The 17,423-nt window shown below is 35.9% G+C and overlaps 1 protein-coding gene across 1 annotated transcript in view; it reads left to right on the forward strand.

The window, feature by feature from the left end:
* The window catches only part of CCSER1 (coiled-coil serine rich protein 1), a 463,885-nt gene that overhangs the window by 59,010 nt on the left and 387,452 nt on the right, over window positions 1-17,423 (forward strand). The window contains exon 2 of the mRNA XM_072405567.1: window positions 14,818-16,101. Coding sequence (XP_072261668.1) covers window positions 14,835-16,101 — 1,267 coding nt within the window. The 5' untranslated portion in view covers window positions 14,818-14,834. The remainder of the gene's footprint in view (window positions 1-14,817; window positions 16,102-17,423) is intronic.

Here is a 17,423-nt window from a genome sequence, read left to right on the forward strand (position 1 = left end):
AGAACCCTACTCAGAAAAGCTTACAATCTAAAATTTGATCCATTTTGAGAATGCACCCCAAAAAAAAACGTGATATTAGGAATTTGACGTCTGGCTGCTAGTTTTTATTTTATTTTATCACATGGTTTTTAGCAGTGGATTTTATGGGGTGTTTTTTTTTTCTTTAGTAATCATTCTTCGTTTTTGTTTTACATTGTGGACAGCATTATCCATACTTGTCACAAATTATAAGCTTCTTGTATATAATATATTTTTAATGATGCAATTATATAGTGTTTGCATAAAAAAAAAAGACATTAGTTCTATAAATTTTTTTTTTGTCCTGCACGGATAGGGAAGTGTTTAAACCTCTAATTATAGCTGTCTGTTTTCTATTAAGTAACATTGTTTCTTCTCTTTAAGACATGGTAGGAATTTAGAAAAACCTCAAAAATAAGATTTGCCTTAACATTTTGGTCCCCAGAAAGAACAGAGAAGGGAGAAATGCTCAGAAGGGGAATACATACTGTAATAGATTTAATAAATATTCCATCCAAACTAAAAAGAAACCATTTTGGATTCCGATAAACTTTAAGTGTATTGTGAAGTAGACCCAGACAGTCCATATTAGTCATTTCATATGATAGTATAGCTATAGATTGTACCTTTTGGCAGTTTTGAGAAGAAAGGCAATCTTGGAACCTTTTGGGGAATTAGTCCTTTTACTATACATCAGATTGTCTTGAATTTCCTTTATTTCATTTTGATAAAGAGATGTTAGGCAGAGTCACACATCAGACTAATAATACTGGCATTTTGCCACAGACAGCTCTTAGAAATGAAGGTCACGTGTCACTTTATTTACCTGCTTCTGTGTTCATCTATTTTATGGTCTCACAGAACAGAATTTGCTCTGTCTGACCTCTCCAGATATAACTCGCGTATGACATTGAAAGCGTATTATTAATGAGCTCCCTGGCTGTATCGCTGACAATGCTTTTTCCTTTGAGCTTGTTATTTAAGTTGACAAAAAGTGATGAAAATTATCCATCAGAATTACCGGTTTTCTTAGCGGACATAATTTCACACCCTGCCAGTACTGAAACGTTAGTATATTACCAGACTGCCCTAATAACTACTCATCTATTAGATCGTATGTGTGCGACCTTCACAGTACAGGTGCTTAAATTGGTGGTAGAGGTGAAAATTGTTCCATCTCATTCATGCTGCCTATTACTATCCTAAAACACCCTGAAGAGCGGCTCTATCAAGAGTCTAATGCACAGTTTTCAATGGGCTTCATAATTACTGGGCAGGCTCCAATAATATTTTCAATGTTGCTTTGTCCCTTGTATCATTATTCTTTCTGTCGCTAAATACCGTAATTTTAGGAGAAGAGTGCAAACAGAAATTGTCTTTTATATAAAATAATAAGCAAGGTTATTGGTGCTGAGTTCTGAAAATTTACAACTGTTTTCTTGTTATTTTAGCATTGTGTTATTCTCTTTTTATGATGTTGCAGACTAAGCTATTAGGGGCATAACTACATGTTTTTGGAAGCCAGGGGAAACCCGCGCAAACACATGGAGAATATACAAGATCCATTCAGACAGGGCAAAGGCAGGAGTGCTAGTCACTGAGACTATTCAGAGCAGAGTTATCATTCTCTCCCCAATACAGGCTGTGCCTGGTGCACCACTGCAGAATAAGAAGATTTTCCAGGGTGCATGGCTATCAACTTCATGACTGCAATTTAACAAGCTTAAAGCTGCGTACACACGGCAAATTTTTCTCGCCCGATAATCGGTATCGGCCAATTATCGGGCGAAAATCTGCCGTGTGTACAGTCGGTCGTCGTCCATCGTCCGACGACCGTCCTGGCGGATCCATGGACGATGGACGACGACCGATCCTAATGAAAGGGAAGGGGAGAGCGCGCAGCAGGGTGCCGCTCCGTCGCTCTCCCCCTCCCCTCTCCATAGAGCATGAACGGTGCTGTATGTACAGCATCGTTCATGCATCGTGCAGTCTTTTCTCGTTGGAAAGGATCGTGAAAGATCCTTTCCAACGAGAAAAATTGCAGGTGTGTACGCAGCTTAAAGCTTTTCTATTGGCACCTTGATAGACTTAGTCATGCCCCTGCTACAACTTTGTGCTGAAGTGTCTGGAGGGGAGAGCACACGAGATACCCTTTTATGTAAAGTGAAAATTCTGGGTATAGGTACACTTCAACTCCCCTCACAATATCATTGTAATCCACACTTTGTATAAATATAGCACATGCATTATAGTTGATGTATGCTCTTAATACCCAGAAAATCATTTGAAAGCAAATGATCAAAATATATGGGTATGTTATGCAATGTGTTGATTTAAGTTCTAGAGATACTATACTTACTATTCTATACTTTACTACACTATATTCTCATAGTTCTGTATAAATATGGAAATCTAAGTGCCATGTATTGTTTTTGGAGATCAGATAGAATAGACACTTCATTTGTAGAAAGTAATATATTGTAGTTTGAGCAAAGGTCTTTTTTGTTGTCCTTCTTTTTTCATTAATGGGTTTTAACAATGGGGTTTTCAACTTTATTGCAGTTTTACTGTAATATATGTCTTGGCCAAATGTTATTTTTTCTCCAGAACAATCCAGGTGGAACAATGAAAGTAAATCTCTTCTTTGCGAGTCCACTCTTTTATGTCTGATTTGTATGAGAAATTTGTCTGCAGAGGTCAGGTAAAATAAAAACACTTTGAAGTTTTTTTGTTCTGTGTGTACCAGAACAAACCGTATTCCTTTAACGGGTCCACACAGTAAAAACATACTAGTGTAAGTAAAAAAAATGTGACAGCTGTGATAACTCAGTGGTTAGTAGATAGCATAGAATCACATCCCAGACCATTTATCAAGAGGGCAAAAAAAAGGGAGAAAGAGGAAAGCCCAACCTTCTTCCCTGTTTTTAGGGACTTTATGTGGCAAATACAAAAACAGCAGAAGACCTTCTAAAACCAACATTAAAAAAGTACAGTGACAAATACCACTTCCTGATTCTTATATTGTTAATCCTATAATTTAATGAGATAGGGTTCTTATCTATAGGAGATGTTTTTTTATTCTCAACATATTTCACAGATACAAGTTTGCTTCCTCAGGAGTACAGGAGGTAAGTATTTTAAACAAACAGAAAATATATAAACATTTATCAAGATGATAGTCACATTGATTAGGCTATGTTCAACTATAAAATATAATACATAACTTACATTGAATACATTTACTTTAGTTAGCATCAGCACGACTTCAGGTCTTTTTATGAAAAAGAATAAATTCTGCTTTTTCTGTATTTGTAAGTCAGTAATGGTACTAGTACATTGGCCTTTTCCACCTTTTTTAAGTTTAGCATACAGAATTTATTTTTTTATTAAGATGTTGCTCTGTAACCCACAACATAACACTTTTTTGATATCTTAAAATAAAAAATAGTCTTGTCATAAATTCTTTTTATAAACTTTGTGTACCTGCTGCAGATAAATGCAGTATACACAAGCATTACAGCTATGAACATCGTACATTACTCTAATATTTACTGGACAATAGGGAAATATTGATTAAATACAGTTTTAGCCAAAGGGACAAAAATGCTGAGCAAGGACAAACACACCAGTGCAGACTATGTTTGAGGAAAATTCTATTATCACTGTTATCTTATATTTGACTGTCCCAATATAGGAAACAATGTGTCATTTATTACTTTGTCTGGGCTGTCAATGCTGCAAGACCATTAGGCCTATGTAGACTGAATGTCTGACATTCATATGGAAACTGTTAAATGTGATGGAATAATTAAATAAAATAATGGCTCTGTGATGACTATGCAATTTATCACAGTCACAGTACTTTAAAAGAGTAAATGAGATTGCTGCCTCTAATTAGAGCGCTCCATGATAAGCATCATTTGCTTTTTCTAAATGCAGCCAAGAGCTGAGGAGTTTATGCAACACTAATTTACGGTAAAAAAAAATCTAGATTATTTAAATCAGATGACTTTTTTTAATGTGCTTTGTCCTGTGCGCGATGTCAAGCTGTGACCACTATAAATGCCCATCTAAAGGCTGATTATGGTCTTAATTTTCTGTAATGACCTGTTTAAACCGAATAAGTCATTTTTAATGCCAAGCACTCAGTGCATTAAAAAAGATTATTTCGACTATAGAATTTAGCAATGAATTGTGTTTAGTGATTTCACACATACATGAACATATACATATACATTCTGATATACCAGTTTTAGTTCTGGTAACAAACAACTATTTTGTCCACGCCTAATGATCCTTTTCCTTGTTTGCATTTCATTATCAAAAAGTATTTAAAAGCTTATTATACTAGTATAGGTGTCGTGTAAAGTTATTTGGGTGCCATTGGTACACCTATGTTGAAAATGAACTGTGTCTCCATTACATAATGGTACCTGCCCAACAATGCTAATAGGGTAAAATAGAAGAAGGCAAAGCAGCTTTGACCCTGGTCTAATATGCCTAAACCAAAGGCCATAAGCAATGTTTTCAAAACTAGGATAATTTAGAGTGTAACTTCCACATTTAGAAATTAATCTGTAAAAAGAGGCTTTGTGAAGGACCTAGCCATCACAAACCTATCTATACCACAAAGTGTTAATTTATAGTGACATCTCTAATGAACGTCTCAAAACCTCTTTAAATCTCTGCCAAGGCACTAAAACAAACAACTAGATCTTCTGTGATAAATCGATATATTGTATTTTATCATCTAGCATTATACACGCTATATCCTACCTTAATACTAGAATTGTGTCTCCATTACATTTTTAAAAATACAAAACTTGACTGGACTAATTCCAAAAGCCAGCTAACCAAATTCCTACAAAATCTCTGTCGATTTGTTTGGCACAATCTAAAAGCATTTTGGACTTCTTTTTTTAATGAATGGAAGTACTCATTTAGCTTAAATTCTGCTTTAACAGTGGAAATGCAAATTCACACAATAAATAACCACCATGATTAGTCAGTTGTTTTGTTAAACTAGTTTTTATGCATAATTCAAGTTTACTTTTACTCAGAAAGAATACATTAATGCATTATTCATTCAATTTATGAATAAATCTAATTGCTATGCAGATGCAATTAAGTTGCTTTTAAAAGCGAAAGAAAAATAGTAGGCCATATGGTCCTCGGTTCACAAAAACGGGGTATAGACAGAATTTACACATGAGGGCGTGCAGACACAGGCCTAAGTACTGCAATGTTACTTTGCTTTCTCCAGCACTTTGAAAGAAGCACACTAATCATTATTGTAAATGATATCAGTGGAGTACTGTTCATTACAGTGTAGACACCACTAGCAGATTTCTCATTTACCACAAAATATTTTCACATGTCAAAAATCTGTCACTGAGTTGTCAGGTTTTTGTTTCATATTGAAAGAAAGTCATATATTAATATTTGTAAGCTGCTGAATAGTTACATGGTGTTTGCAATATATGTCATGTTGCATTTTGGAAATGCATATGTATTTTTATTATTACTTTTCCAGAGAGTGGATGTGGTTGGGAAGAATGGGGCCAAGCATAGAAGAGCTGGGCTATGTCTGAAGCACAGGTCATATGTAATATGCTTGCCATTCACCTAAACCATAAATCCAATCTTAGTTATTCTCTATAGAAATCAAACTTGATGGACATAGGTCTTTTTTTTAGCTGCTTTACCTTTGTATCTGTAAATATCCATTGAACTCTTGTCCACTTTTATTCTTTATGCAATTCTATATTTTTGAATTTTACTAATAATGCTGACATGATGTTGGTATTTTAGACAAACAGTTTGTGGTCTTTCCATGGGAGCAGCCATCTTCTCAACCAAAGTTTGATGGAACCCCAAATTCCTTGTTGTTTTTTGGGTTTTTTGGAACCCCAAGGAACCCCAAATTCCTTGTTGGGTTTTTTGTGCTGTGGCTGATTGAACTTCATTTTACAGCACCACAGTAGTTCTTTATCCAATACCACTTGGCAGAGCCAGCAGTAAGCCATCAATAATCTTTTAGCTGTCTGCAAGAGGGGCATTCCAGCAGACCTTACATTTTTTTTAAGGGTTCCTCTAGAGCAGGGGTCCCCAACCCACTAGTGGGCTGTGGCGATCTGACAGGTGGGTCGCGGCTTTGGCCGGTGCACCCACCAGTGGGGTCAGGAAAAGAACCCCACTTGGGGGAGCGCACCAGCTAGAGCCGCGGACCACGTCTCCGGAGACCTCAAATCAGAGCGGTTGGCACGTTGTATCTCTGGGTGCAACCCGCCCACTCTCCGATCACAGGCTCAGACTTGCAAAGGGAGAGTGGGCGGTTTCTTGCATCATGATGTCACTATGGGGTGACACACTGCTCCCTGCATATGCACGGTTCGGAGTCCATGCATTTAGTGGTCCGCAACGTGGAAAAGGTTCGGGACCACTGTTTTAGAGTAAAGCGAGAAAGGCAGCTCAAAAGTAAATGCCATGTGAAGAAGAAACTGCAGCATATCTAAACCCATTGCTTTATGTGAAAGCCAAAGCAATGACTCGGTTTTGTTTCCTAAAGGCCTTGTGCAGGAACTGTAGGAAATCAGTAAGTTATTGGACTGTGTACCCCTAGATCAGCTAGTACACTGGCTAATAATGGCTACATTGATCTTGATCCATATTCTTTTGGAAGAAAGTTAACTAGAAGGAGTAATGTACTTTAAAATATTTCAAACAGACTTGCCAATCCCTACGGATACAGTAGTTTAATAGCATGTGAATTTTACAATTTAATTGTCCACCAGGTGTTCATTTTTTTCACAATAAATTTTGCTTTCATTATGAATGAAAACGAATGAAATTGTCCTAGTGGACAATTGAGAAATACACCCACCATTAAACCAGTGTACATATGTCCATGTCTACTCAATGGGCCTGATTTAATAAAGCAAACCTGGGATGGATTTCTTCAATGTAATTTGCTATTTGCTAGCAAATGCTTTGAATCCTGGACCAGATCCATCCCAGGTTTGCTGGATCACCCAGCTTCACTGGTGAAAGTGTATTCTCTCCAGCCTTGGAGAGCTTTAATAAATATGGCCAATACCTTCAAAGAATATTAAAATGCACTTGCCCATCTCTTGTTTATTACTAATATATTCCCCCATTACCATTCACAAATGAATAAGTGATAAAACAATGAGTGATAAAACAAGCACTTTCGTTAGGTGAATTACTGTGCACTTTGTACCTCTGCATTTTCTTGTTTGATTTTCTTGTTCATCTAATGGTTTGTCAACACAGCATGATGAAGAATCTCTCTTCCAAAATTTTTCTGAATTGCAAAGCAAGATTTAATCAGAATTTTTGGGCTTTGCAATGTCACACTCACTTAAAGTATTACTTAAAAAAAAAAATACCATCTAGGCAATGCCTAATCATCACATTTTCCATTAGATTGTTTACAGTATGTGTACAGGATTCCTATTATATCTAGTTGAGATATTATATCTAGATCTGTTCAGGAAAATATTTTGTCAGATTTAGAAGTAGATTTCTTGAACTGAAGAGGCTTCATAAGTGGTAAAATGTATAATTAGGCTCAATACTACTGGCTTTACCATTACCTAAAAAATGGAAACCTTTACAGGAATCCTTATTAGCATTCATGCTAAACTGTTTTAGAAATGCATTATTTAGTGTTGAGTTTGTTCACCATCAATCTTATTTTTTTCACCATCAATCGCAGTTCATAAAGCAAAATGCAAAGTGCAGTAGACCATACCATTTACTCAGCAATCATCTTCAATTGTTCTGAGTGCTCTATCATGTGATGTGAAGGACTACAATACTGAACATGATCACTTTACATTGACTTGCTATATAAACCCATAAAAAAGGGGGTATGTGCCCCATGCCCAATATGATGAGGGGCAGTGGACTGCTTGTCCATAATTCAGGGTTAAAAAGTTTCTTCTATATTTCATTCTATATATTTGTTCACAGTTGAGGCATTGGGGTTTCAAGCGTGGAAATAATCCCTAAATTCAGGAAGGAGGTCTACTTGTATTTTATTAAGGTCAATATAAGGATCATGCGGTGATTTTAATAAAATACTAAAATGTAGCCTTTAAAATAGTGGTGGAAATAACCTTTTTGTCAAGTTTTCATTTCTGGAAATATTTTGCTCACTTCTACTTGTGACACCTGTATAACAAATGGAAGAGTGCAGGCTCCACTGTACAGGCAGCAATAAAAATAATAATAATAAATTACTATTGTTTTCAGGGCTGTGTCAATATTGTAAAGATTTCCCATCACTTCAAATTATTCTTTTCATTCACTACAGATGCTGGCTGAAAATGACAATACAACAGATACAACAGTATCTTTTCTGAGTAATAATGAAGATATTTATGTTATATTACATTATATTAGGGGCACTTTCAAGGTATTTATCTTATAAAAACTTATTAAACATAAGAAAAGCTCGTCTGTATATACAGTTTATAATTTATTCTGTTTATTGTATCTACTATATTCATCTGATTTTAAAAATGTGTTTCATGTGTAAATATTTAAAAAAGTATACACATTTGCTAAGTGTAGCAAAATAGTATAATATAATTGAGAACCTAGCCAAACCCCAGACGGGTAAGGACATACCCACTAAATATAAGTTGTAAATCTTGCCAATTTGGCTAATAAGCATACAGTACATAATGAAACTATGAACACATGCATGATCAAATATGACTTTCAGTTGAAACCACATAAGAAAGTCACCATTAGGTCAAGAGCTATTATGGATAAATGCTGATATTGGTCTTACCAAACCCACCTTTCAACCCTCCTGTTGGTCTAATAATATGATGGGCAGCTTTATTATTAAGGTATCAGTTTAAGCCATAAATAATCGGCATGGTCAGTACCAATGGAACTAATAACAATGCTATTATCAAAAAAATGACCATAAGACAACTTTTTTTTTCCCCAGAAAAGGTGATGCCTGTATTATGCAATATAAAATCTAATTAGGTGGCATGAAACATATTATACGTTGAGCTGTATGAATCCTTGAATCTACTGTTAATTTTGATATGCAGTGTACTCAATAAATGCAATTGCTGCTCATGCATTTTTTTTCTTATTTATTTCTTTTTTTGAATTGACCAGGATGCTGACAATTTTTTTTTTTTCACACTCCACACTTGGTATGGTCTGCAATCTTATATATATATATATATATATATATATATATATATATATATACACACACACACAATGTTAATATTTTTCAGTCTTGATGGACTTTTCAGTTTATTCTGGTTGATGAACATTTCAAGCTAAAACAATTACCATCTCATTCTGTACTTATTCCTTAATTTTAATTAAACCATAAGTAGTTGACAATTGGCAATTTTATTTCATGTAGTTTTCACTGAATCACCTTACTCTGCATGGTGCATCCTTCTGGTGCAATTAAAAAGCCTTAAATGTTTAGCTGGCTCAGCCATTTAGTTAACCACGGCTCATGGTTTGTTAATGGACTTAACCCTCTGACTACCGTATAGGACAGCCGATATCCAAACAAAGCTTTCAGACTTCACATTTGTTCTTTGCTGCATAGTGCCCGATATGCTGTTTGCAAAGTGAGGTGTAAAGCAGTAGGCCTTGGCTATTATGATGAATACAATGTCAGTGTTATTTATAATGAACTTATATTTCCTATTCTAATACTATAAAAGAATAAAAAAGGAGAAGCAGGAGGGAGTATTTGCTAATGAAAGTTTTGGAAAGTTTTTTTTGTGCTGCAGCAGCTTTTGCTAGGACCATTAACCATTTTGATCATTGATGTGTGTTACATAGTTACATAGTAGGTTAGGTTAAAAAAAGACATGTCAATCAAATTCAACCACTAGGGAAATAAACATATCCCAGATATAACACCTTATGGTCCAGAGGAAGGCAAAAGAACCCTGGTACAATTTGCTTCTACAGGAGAAAAAAATTCCTTCCTGATTCCATGAGGCAATCGGATGTTCCTTGGATCAACAGTCACTGTTTTTTTTTACAATAAAGCCTTAATCCCCAGTTATATTCTGTGCTTCTATAAAACATCCAGCTTTTTCTTAAAGCAATTTATAGTAGTTGCTAAAACTACTTCATGAGGGAGCTGATTCCACATTTTCACAGACCTTACAGTGAAGAATCCCTTCCTTACCTGGAGCTTAAACTTCCTCCTCCAGACGCAAAGAGTGCCCTCTTGTTGTAATGATTTCAAAAGTGAATAATGGGGAAGAGAGTTCTCTCTCTCTCTCTCTCTCTCTCTCTCTCTCTCTCTACCAGAACCCCCAGATCCTTTTCCATTTCTGACTCCCCCAAATGTATTCCCCCTAGACAGTATGAAGCATGCATGTTGTTAGCCCCTAAGTGCATAATTTTACATTTACCCTGTTTCCCCGATGATAAGGCATCCCCATCAAATAAGCCACCCCCCCGATTTTTGCTCAAAAATTAAAATAAAGCACCCCCCCGCAAATAGGACACCCACCGATACCTGCCACCGTGTGCCTCTGTGTGACTCCTTGATGCTGGCTGCAGTGCAGAGCAAAACTGAAAGTAACTTCAAAGGCCCGCACACGTGCCCGCAACTCTGCACCAGGAAGGACAAGCAAGCTGCTGAGCCCTGCCCTAACACCTAACGGAGTCTGTTACCTGGCCGTAGAAGCCAAAAAAAAGTGGGTCAGTGAACAGAAGGGGACAATGAATGGCACATGAGTGATCAGAAGGGGACAATCAATGGCACAATCAATGGCACAAAGTGATCAGAAGGGGACAATCAATGGCACATGAGTGATTTTCAAAAATAAATGTGTACTGTAGTCTTCTTCATGGAAAAATAAGACATCCCCCTGAAAATAAGACCTAGGGCATACTTTGACATTTCAAAAAATATAAGACAGTGCCTTATCATAGGGGAAACAGGGTATCTATATTAAATGTCATTTGCCTTGGCTGCCCAATCAAAGGGTACATCCAGGTCTGCTTGTAGATTATAGACATCCCGTATGGACCTAATTCCATTACATAGTTTGGTGTTATCTGCAAACACAGAAATGTTACTTTCAATCCCAAACTCCATAAAAGTTTATAGAGGTGTTAAACAGTAAAGGTCCCAACACGGAACCCTGGGGTACACCACTAATAACCTTAGACCATTCAGAGTATGAATCATTAATCTATACTCTCTGGATGTGATCTTTAAGCCAGTTCTATATCCATTTACTGATTGACTTTTCTAAACCTATTGACCCTAACTTGCATATTAACCGTCTGTGGGGTACAGTGTCAAATGCTTCAGCAAAGTCCAAAGACACTATATCAACTGCTACTCCACTGTCTACCGGTTTACTTACTTCCTCATAAAAAGAGAGTAAAATTGTTTGACGACTTCGGTCCTTCTTGAAGCCATGCTGACTATCACTTATAATATTATTTTCTAGCAGAAACTCCTCTATGTGGTTCTTTATCAAACTCTCTAAGACCTTTCCAACAATGGACGTTAAACTAACCAGTCTATAATTACCTGGTAATGACTTTGCTCCCATTTGAAAGATAGGAACCTCATTGGCCTTACGCCAATCCATCGGTGCCTTGCCAGTGACTAAAGCGCCTCTAAAAATTAGAAATAATGGCTTTGAAATAACCGAGCTCAGCTCTTTGAGGACAGGTGGATGTAATCAATCAGGTCCTGGTGCTTTATCAACCTTAATTTTACCCAACTGTTTTTCAGTCATATTAATTCTGAGCCCATGTGACTCATTTAAGGCTCTGCCATTTTCCTTTTTGTATACAGAGCTAAAAAAAAGTGTTTAATAAATCTGCATTTTCTTTATCCCCAGTTACCAACCCAGTGACATCCTTTAGGAGGCCTACATGCTCAGATCTGATGTTTTTGCTATTAATAAATTTTAAAAAATTTGGGGGGTTTGCCTTACTTACCCTTGGAATCTATCTTTAATTTTGAAGTTTTGTCTCCTTTTTACATCTTGAATTATATTCTTTATAGTTTTCAAATGATAAAGGTGATCCTTCATTTTTATATTTTTGGAATGCCCTTTTCTTGGTGGTCCTTATGCCTTTTTTTAACATCACCTGTGAGCCACATAGGCTTTAATTTTAGCCTCTTAAACTTATTGCCCATTTGAATATATCTTGCAGTGTGCTTTTGTAGAACAGACTTGAAACATTCCCATTTCTGTTCAGTTCTTTGAGGACAATATTTTCTCCCAGTCCAAGTAACAGAGAGCCGCTCTTAAAAATGGTACATTTACCCTCCTAAAATTAAATGTTTTTATCTTTGCTGTTTTTGCTTCCTGTTTACAACTTGCATTAAGTGAAATCATATTATGGTCACTGCTACCCAGAGTCTATTTTATATGCACATTTGTTATAAACTACATTGTTAGAAAGAACGAGGTCCAGCAGAGTATAATTTCTGTTCTGTATACAGTTTAAAAAACAAAACTTGAACAGACAAATATATTACATATGTAACTTAAAAAATGCATGCTTTAGCAAAATCACACTGTATATTATGTACAGAACATATAACATTTTGTGCTCTGCTTTACAATCATTACTTGGATTATTTTGCCCTCTAGTGGTCAGTTTATATAACTAAATGAATATTCTTGGAAAAGTGGAAAGTGTTCATACAAAAAAAGTAAATATGATCTGTTATCATGTGTCAAGGTATAGAATGTCCTAAATATTTTGTATTACTGCAACCGCATAATTGATTCATTTTACAAAACAGATAACCAAAAGATTTAAGATCTTTACAATATTTATGGTAGTCATTCAATCATTATCTGATAAATGGTTGTAATGCATTTACCTAAATGTAAAGCAAACTGCAGAGTTTTTCTTTTTCAGTTAAAGCAGTAGATGATCATACTACTGATTAGTAATGTGCTCTAATAGCCCATTGCCCAGTACCATCTTCTGTATTTTCATGCACCCATGAAGCCCCCACGCTAGCTCTACTTTTTTGCCTCTGTCTGTCCCTTGTAAACATGCACAGTATGTTTTGGAAACATGTTGAAAAAACTGCATTATGTGTGTTTATGTGTTGACTGAGAGACTTAGGTTTACCTGCATGTTACATTCACTGTCTTTATAACTTTTGTAATTCTCTGTGGCATAGATTCAATAAGCTGCGGAAAACATTCTTCAAAGATTTTGGTCCATAATAATATGATAGTATCATGCAAGTGCTGCAGATTTGTTGGCTGTACATTCATAAGTCAAACATCCTAATAATCACATTCCAAAGGTGCTCAGTTGGATTGAGCTTTGGGACAAGGCATTTTATCCTGGACAGCAATAATACAAAAGAAGGTTGTGGCATGTAAATGATTCTCCATTGGTGCTAAAGGACCCAAAGTGTTTCTTGTCACACTTTGGGCTCCTTAGTTCCAACAGAGCATTACACAACACCAATACACCACCGCCTGCCTGGACTGGAAGTAGAATAATCCATTATTTTTTGTTGTTGATGCCAAATTCTGACCCTTTCATCTAAATGTTGTAACGGAAATCAAGACCAATCAGCCCAGGCAACTTTTTTCCAATCTTGGCTTGTCTATTTTTGGTGTAGATTCATGTGCCTGTTCTTGACTGATATGAGTGGCTGCGGCTGTTGACCATTTGCTTGAAGACTTAATGGGTCTAAATAAATAAAGCTCTCCAGGATTGGAAAGGATACACTTTCATCAGTGAAGCTGGGTGATCAAGCAAACTTGGAATGGATCTGGTGCAGGACCACATGAAAACATGATGTCTTTTAAAAATCCATTCTAGGTTTGCTGGATAATCTATATTCACAGATGAAAGCATATTCTCTCCAGCCTTGGAGAACTTTAATAAATCAGGTCAAATGTGTTGTGCGTTCAAACGTGCTCTTCTACATCCCTCGGTTTTAGCAAGTGGTAATTTGAGTTACTGTTGCCTTTCTGTCAGCTTGAACCAATTTTACCATTCTTTTCTGTCCTTTGAGATCAACAATGAATTTTCACCCAGAGAACTACCTGTTACTAAATATTTAGATGTTTTTTGGACCATTCTTTGTAAACCCAAGATAGGTGTGTGTGAAAAGTCATACCCAATCTACTTTACTCTTTTCTAAAATAGAATCATAAGTGAAGCTGATCCAGAACCCACTCTAAGGGAAACTGAATGCTCAGTGATAATGTTTGCAGGTTGCTAGTGAGTTCTCAGAAATCAAACAAAGGAACAGCTTTTGATTGGTTGTACCAATCCAGGACCAAGTACTCAATGTGATACATAACAAGGACTTGTCTGTGTATGTAAAATCTGTTACTAAAATAAACAAAGTGTTCATAACTCTGGCATCTAGATGTAGTTTAAATGTGTCTGCCATAAAAGATAAAAAATGTAACTACCATACTAAAATTCAAAAAATAAGCTCTAGCACTAAATACAGGTACTTCATTCTTGTATTGGAAAGCATATGAATTTGTAGAGATGTTTAGCAACATCTGCAACTGTTGCCTTGAGTAAATAATGAAGAAGCTTATAAAAGAGTATTGATTTGTGAATAATTAGGAAGAATGTATGACTGCATGTTTGCATGTTTTCAATTATTTTTACCATTTTGTTAATGTAGTTCAGGGTTATCTTTCACACAAACTTTATCACTTACTAAAATAGGGCGAAAACAAAAGTTATTGTTTACACTAAACAAAAGTAATAATACATTTTACTTTTTTTTTATTTTACCAGGTGGAAATTTAGTTCTGATGGGGGACGTAGGTACGCGACGCTCGAATCTGGTCTCTAGGTTGCCAATATTTAGACGCAGCACAACAAAAAAGCAAGACTCTCTTCCATCTTCACCTTCTTCCAACAATACCGGTGGCCTACAGACTTCTTCTCCTTCAAGTACAAATTCCAGCTCAGGTAGCACTGGGAAACGAAGAAGCATATTTCGCACACCATCTTTAAGTTTCCACCACAGAAAAGAAAATGATCACAGATATGAATCTAGTCAAGTAACAACCAGCCCCCAAAGCACTTTGCAGAACCCAGAATTGGAAGAACAATCCAAAACAAAGGCAAGAACCTCCATAAACATCCCTAACTCATGTATAAAAATTACTAGATCGGTCACTGAGGACTTTGAAAAGAGAAAAGAACATTCAGTTAACAAAAATGTGTTCACAAACTGTTTAGGTAAAAGTGATGGAGATGACTCAGGATTTGTAGATGATCAACCTAAAAGATCTGTGAAACATTCCTCAAGAAAGCTTCTCCCTAGATCATTTTCTTCCCATTACAGGTTTTCCAAACATGGGTCTCGATGTCAAAATTCATCACCAGCACCAAATTCAGACTCACCAGCAGAAGCTCTTGCACATCCACAAACAGACTCTGTACTTGCCAAGCCAGTGCTACATATTGATACAGAGGTAAATGAAACTACAGAGAGCTCTTTACTGTCACCTCTTATATCAGCTGAACACACAACTGCTCCACAGACACCATCTGACTTTATGTTTATGGATGACTCTATTTCTGAAGCTGATTCCTTGCCAATCAGCGGAAATCAAAAGTCTGAAGAACAGCAAACTTGCAATTCTGTTTCTACCTCAAATACCTCTGCCAATCCAGTGTGTGTTTCTACTGAAATAAATGGAGAACTACATGTAGTGGAAGACGTGAACAAATGTGATGGTTTGCTACTTACGAAACAGAAAGCTGATGTAGGCTTAGGAAGATCTGAATCACCCAGATGTCTTGCATCTTCTAAAGAACTAATACCAGTGTCTGAACTGTCTATATGTCATAATGTTAATCTTGAAAATGGTACTGAGCAAAAACATATAGAAAGGCCAGTGTTTCAAAATGGAGATCACTTTTACTCCGCAGAAAGTTTGCCAAAGAAATTTGAGCCAGCAGTATCTCGATGTCAAGTGACGTCAACTCCAAGCACTTATCAATCTATGCCAGAGACAAAAGATTCATTTGAGGCACAGTATTCACAGATGCACAATGGCCGTGCAAGAGGTATTTATATATTTTTTTATATATTTCTATATAATTACAGAAAACAGCAAATACTATAGATCTTAATATAATACTATATGAGAGTTTAAATGTTCAGTCTATCGAAATTTGGTCATTTAAAGCTTTGAAAAAAAAAAAATTTGAAAAGATTCCCCTGAATGTTGGTAGCATAAGAGATTGTATATGTTTATCTAAGCTTGTATTCACTCTACCTTGGAAAGAAAGATAAGTAAGCCCAGAGTGTTCAACTTCGACCTTGCAATGATTCTTGATGCAAGCTGTTCCATCATATCAGTAAATCACTGACCTCTTGGGATGTACTTATATCATATTCTCTTGAGTTGGCATGTCAAATTCAAGGACAGATGACCAATGCAGTTACATCTTTAATTGAGGGCTATACTTTAAGGTATGTAAATTATAATTTAAATTTTTTACAAAAAAATATTTTATTTTCTCAGATTATCACTGTTTGTATAATACAGATATTGCTTCTTGTAGATGCCATTTCTGTTTGGAGAAGAAGAGGTGCTTTGTTAAACTGGACTAGCTTCATTTTCCCACTTGAGTTTCTCAATTTCTGCAGTATGCAGATGGTAGGATTAGACTTCAGTATCTATCACAAAATGTCCCTAATAAATGTAATTGATACACTGATTTATGAAAACTTCTCCAAGACTGGAGAAGATAGACTACAATAGGAAAAGCTAAGTGATCCAGCAAACTTGTAATCGTTCTGGTCCGGGGTTGAAAACATTTACCAATTTTTTAGCAACTTATTTTCAAGAAATCCATTCCAGTCCCAATCTGTTTGGCATAAGGTAAACATGGCAAACAAAAAAGGCTAGAACAGGAAAAAATATTAAGGGGATTTGACAGCTTTATTGCCAATACATTGATTATTCAGGTTTCAGGACAGCCCTAATAAAGAACTGGTTGGTTCTGTCTGGGTGTTTTTTTACTTACAATACTTTTGTATGTAATTTCTAGTTTCTGGTATTCTACTTTTATCTGTTCAGTGTGCTATATTTTATTTATTTATTTCTCTTTTTTAATTCAGTGACATTCTTTTTGTTTATAATGTTGTAGGCGATTATTTAAAACACAATGATTTTATTCAAAATAGCTTGGAATTGCTTAACTTTTAGCTCCTATTAGAAGTAGAACATGCACATGTTTTGGTCTACTTTTATCTAGAGTTAGTTAAAAATGAAATACATGACAGACTTGCTTTCATCTGAGTGATAAATCCTTTATGTAAATGTGAAATACACGGGCTACTAAAATATACATGGAACAGACGGCTCAAAGTTCTGTCCTTC

The sequence above is a fragment of the Pyxicephalus adspersus genome, chromosome 3 (genome assembly GCF_032062135.1).
Source record: "Pyxicephalus adspersus chromosome 3, UCB_Pads_2.0, whole genome shotgun sequence".
Lineage (NCBI taxonomy): Eukaryota > Metazoa > Chordata > Amphibia > Anura > Pyxicephalidae > Pyxicephalus > Pyxicephalus adspersus.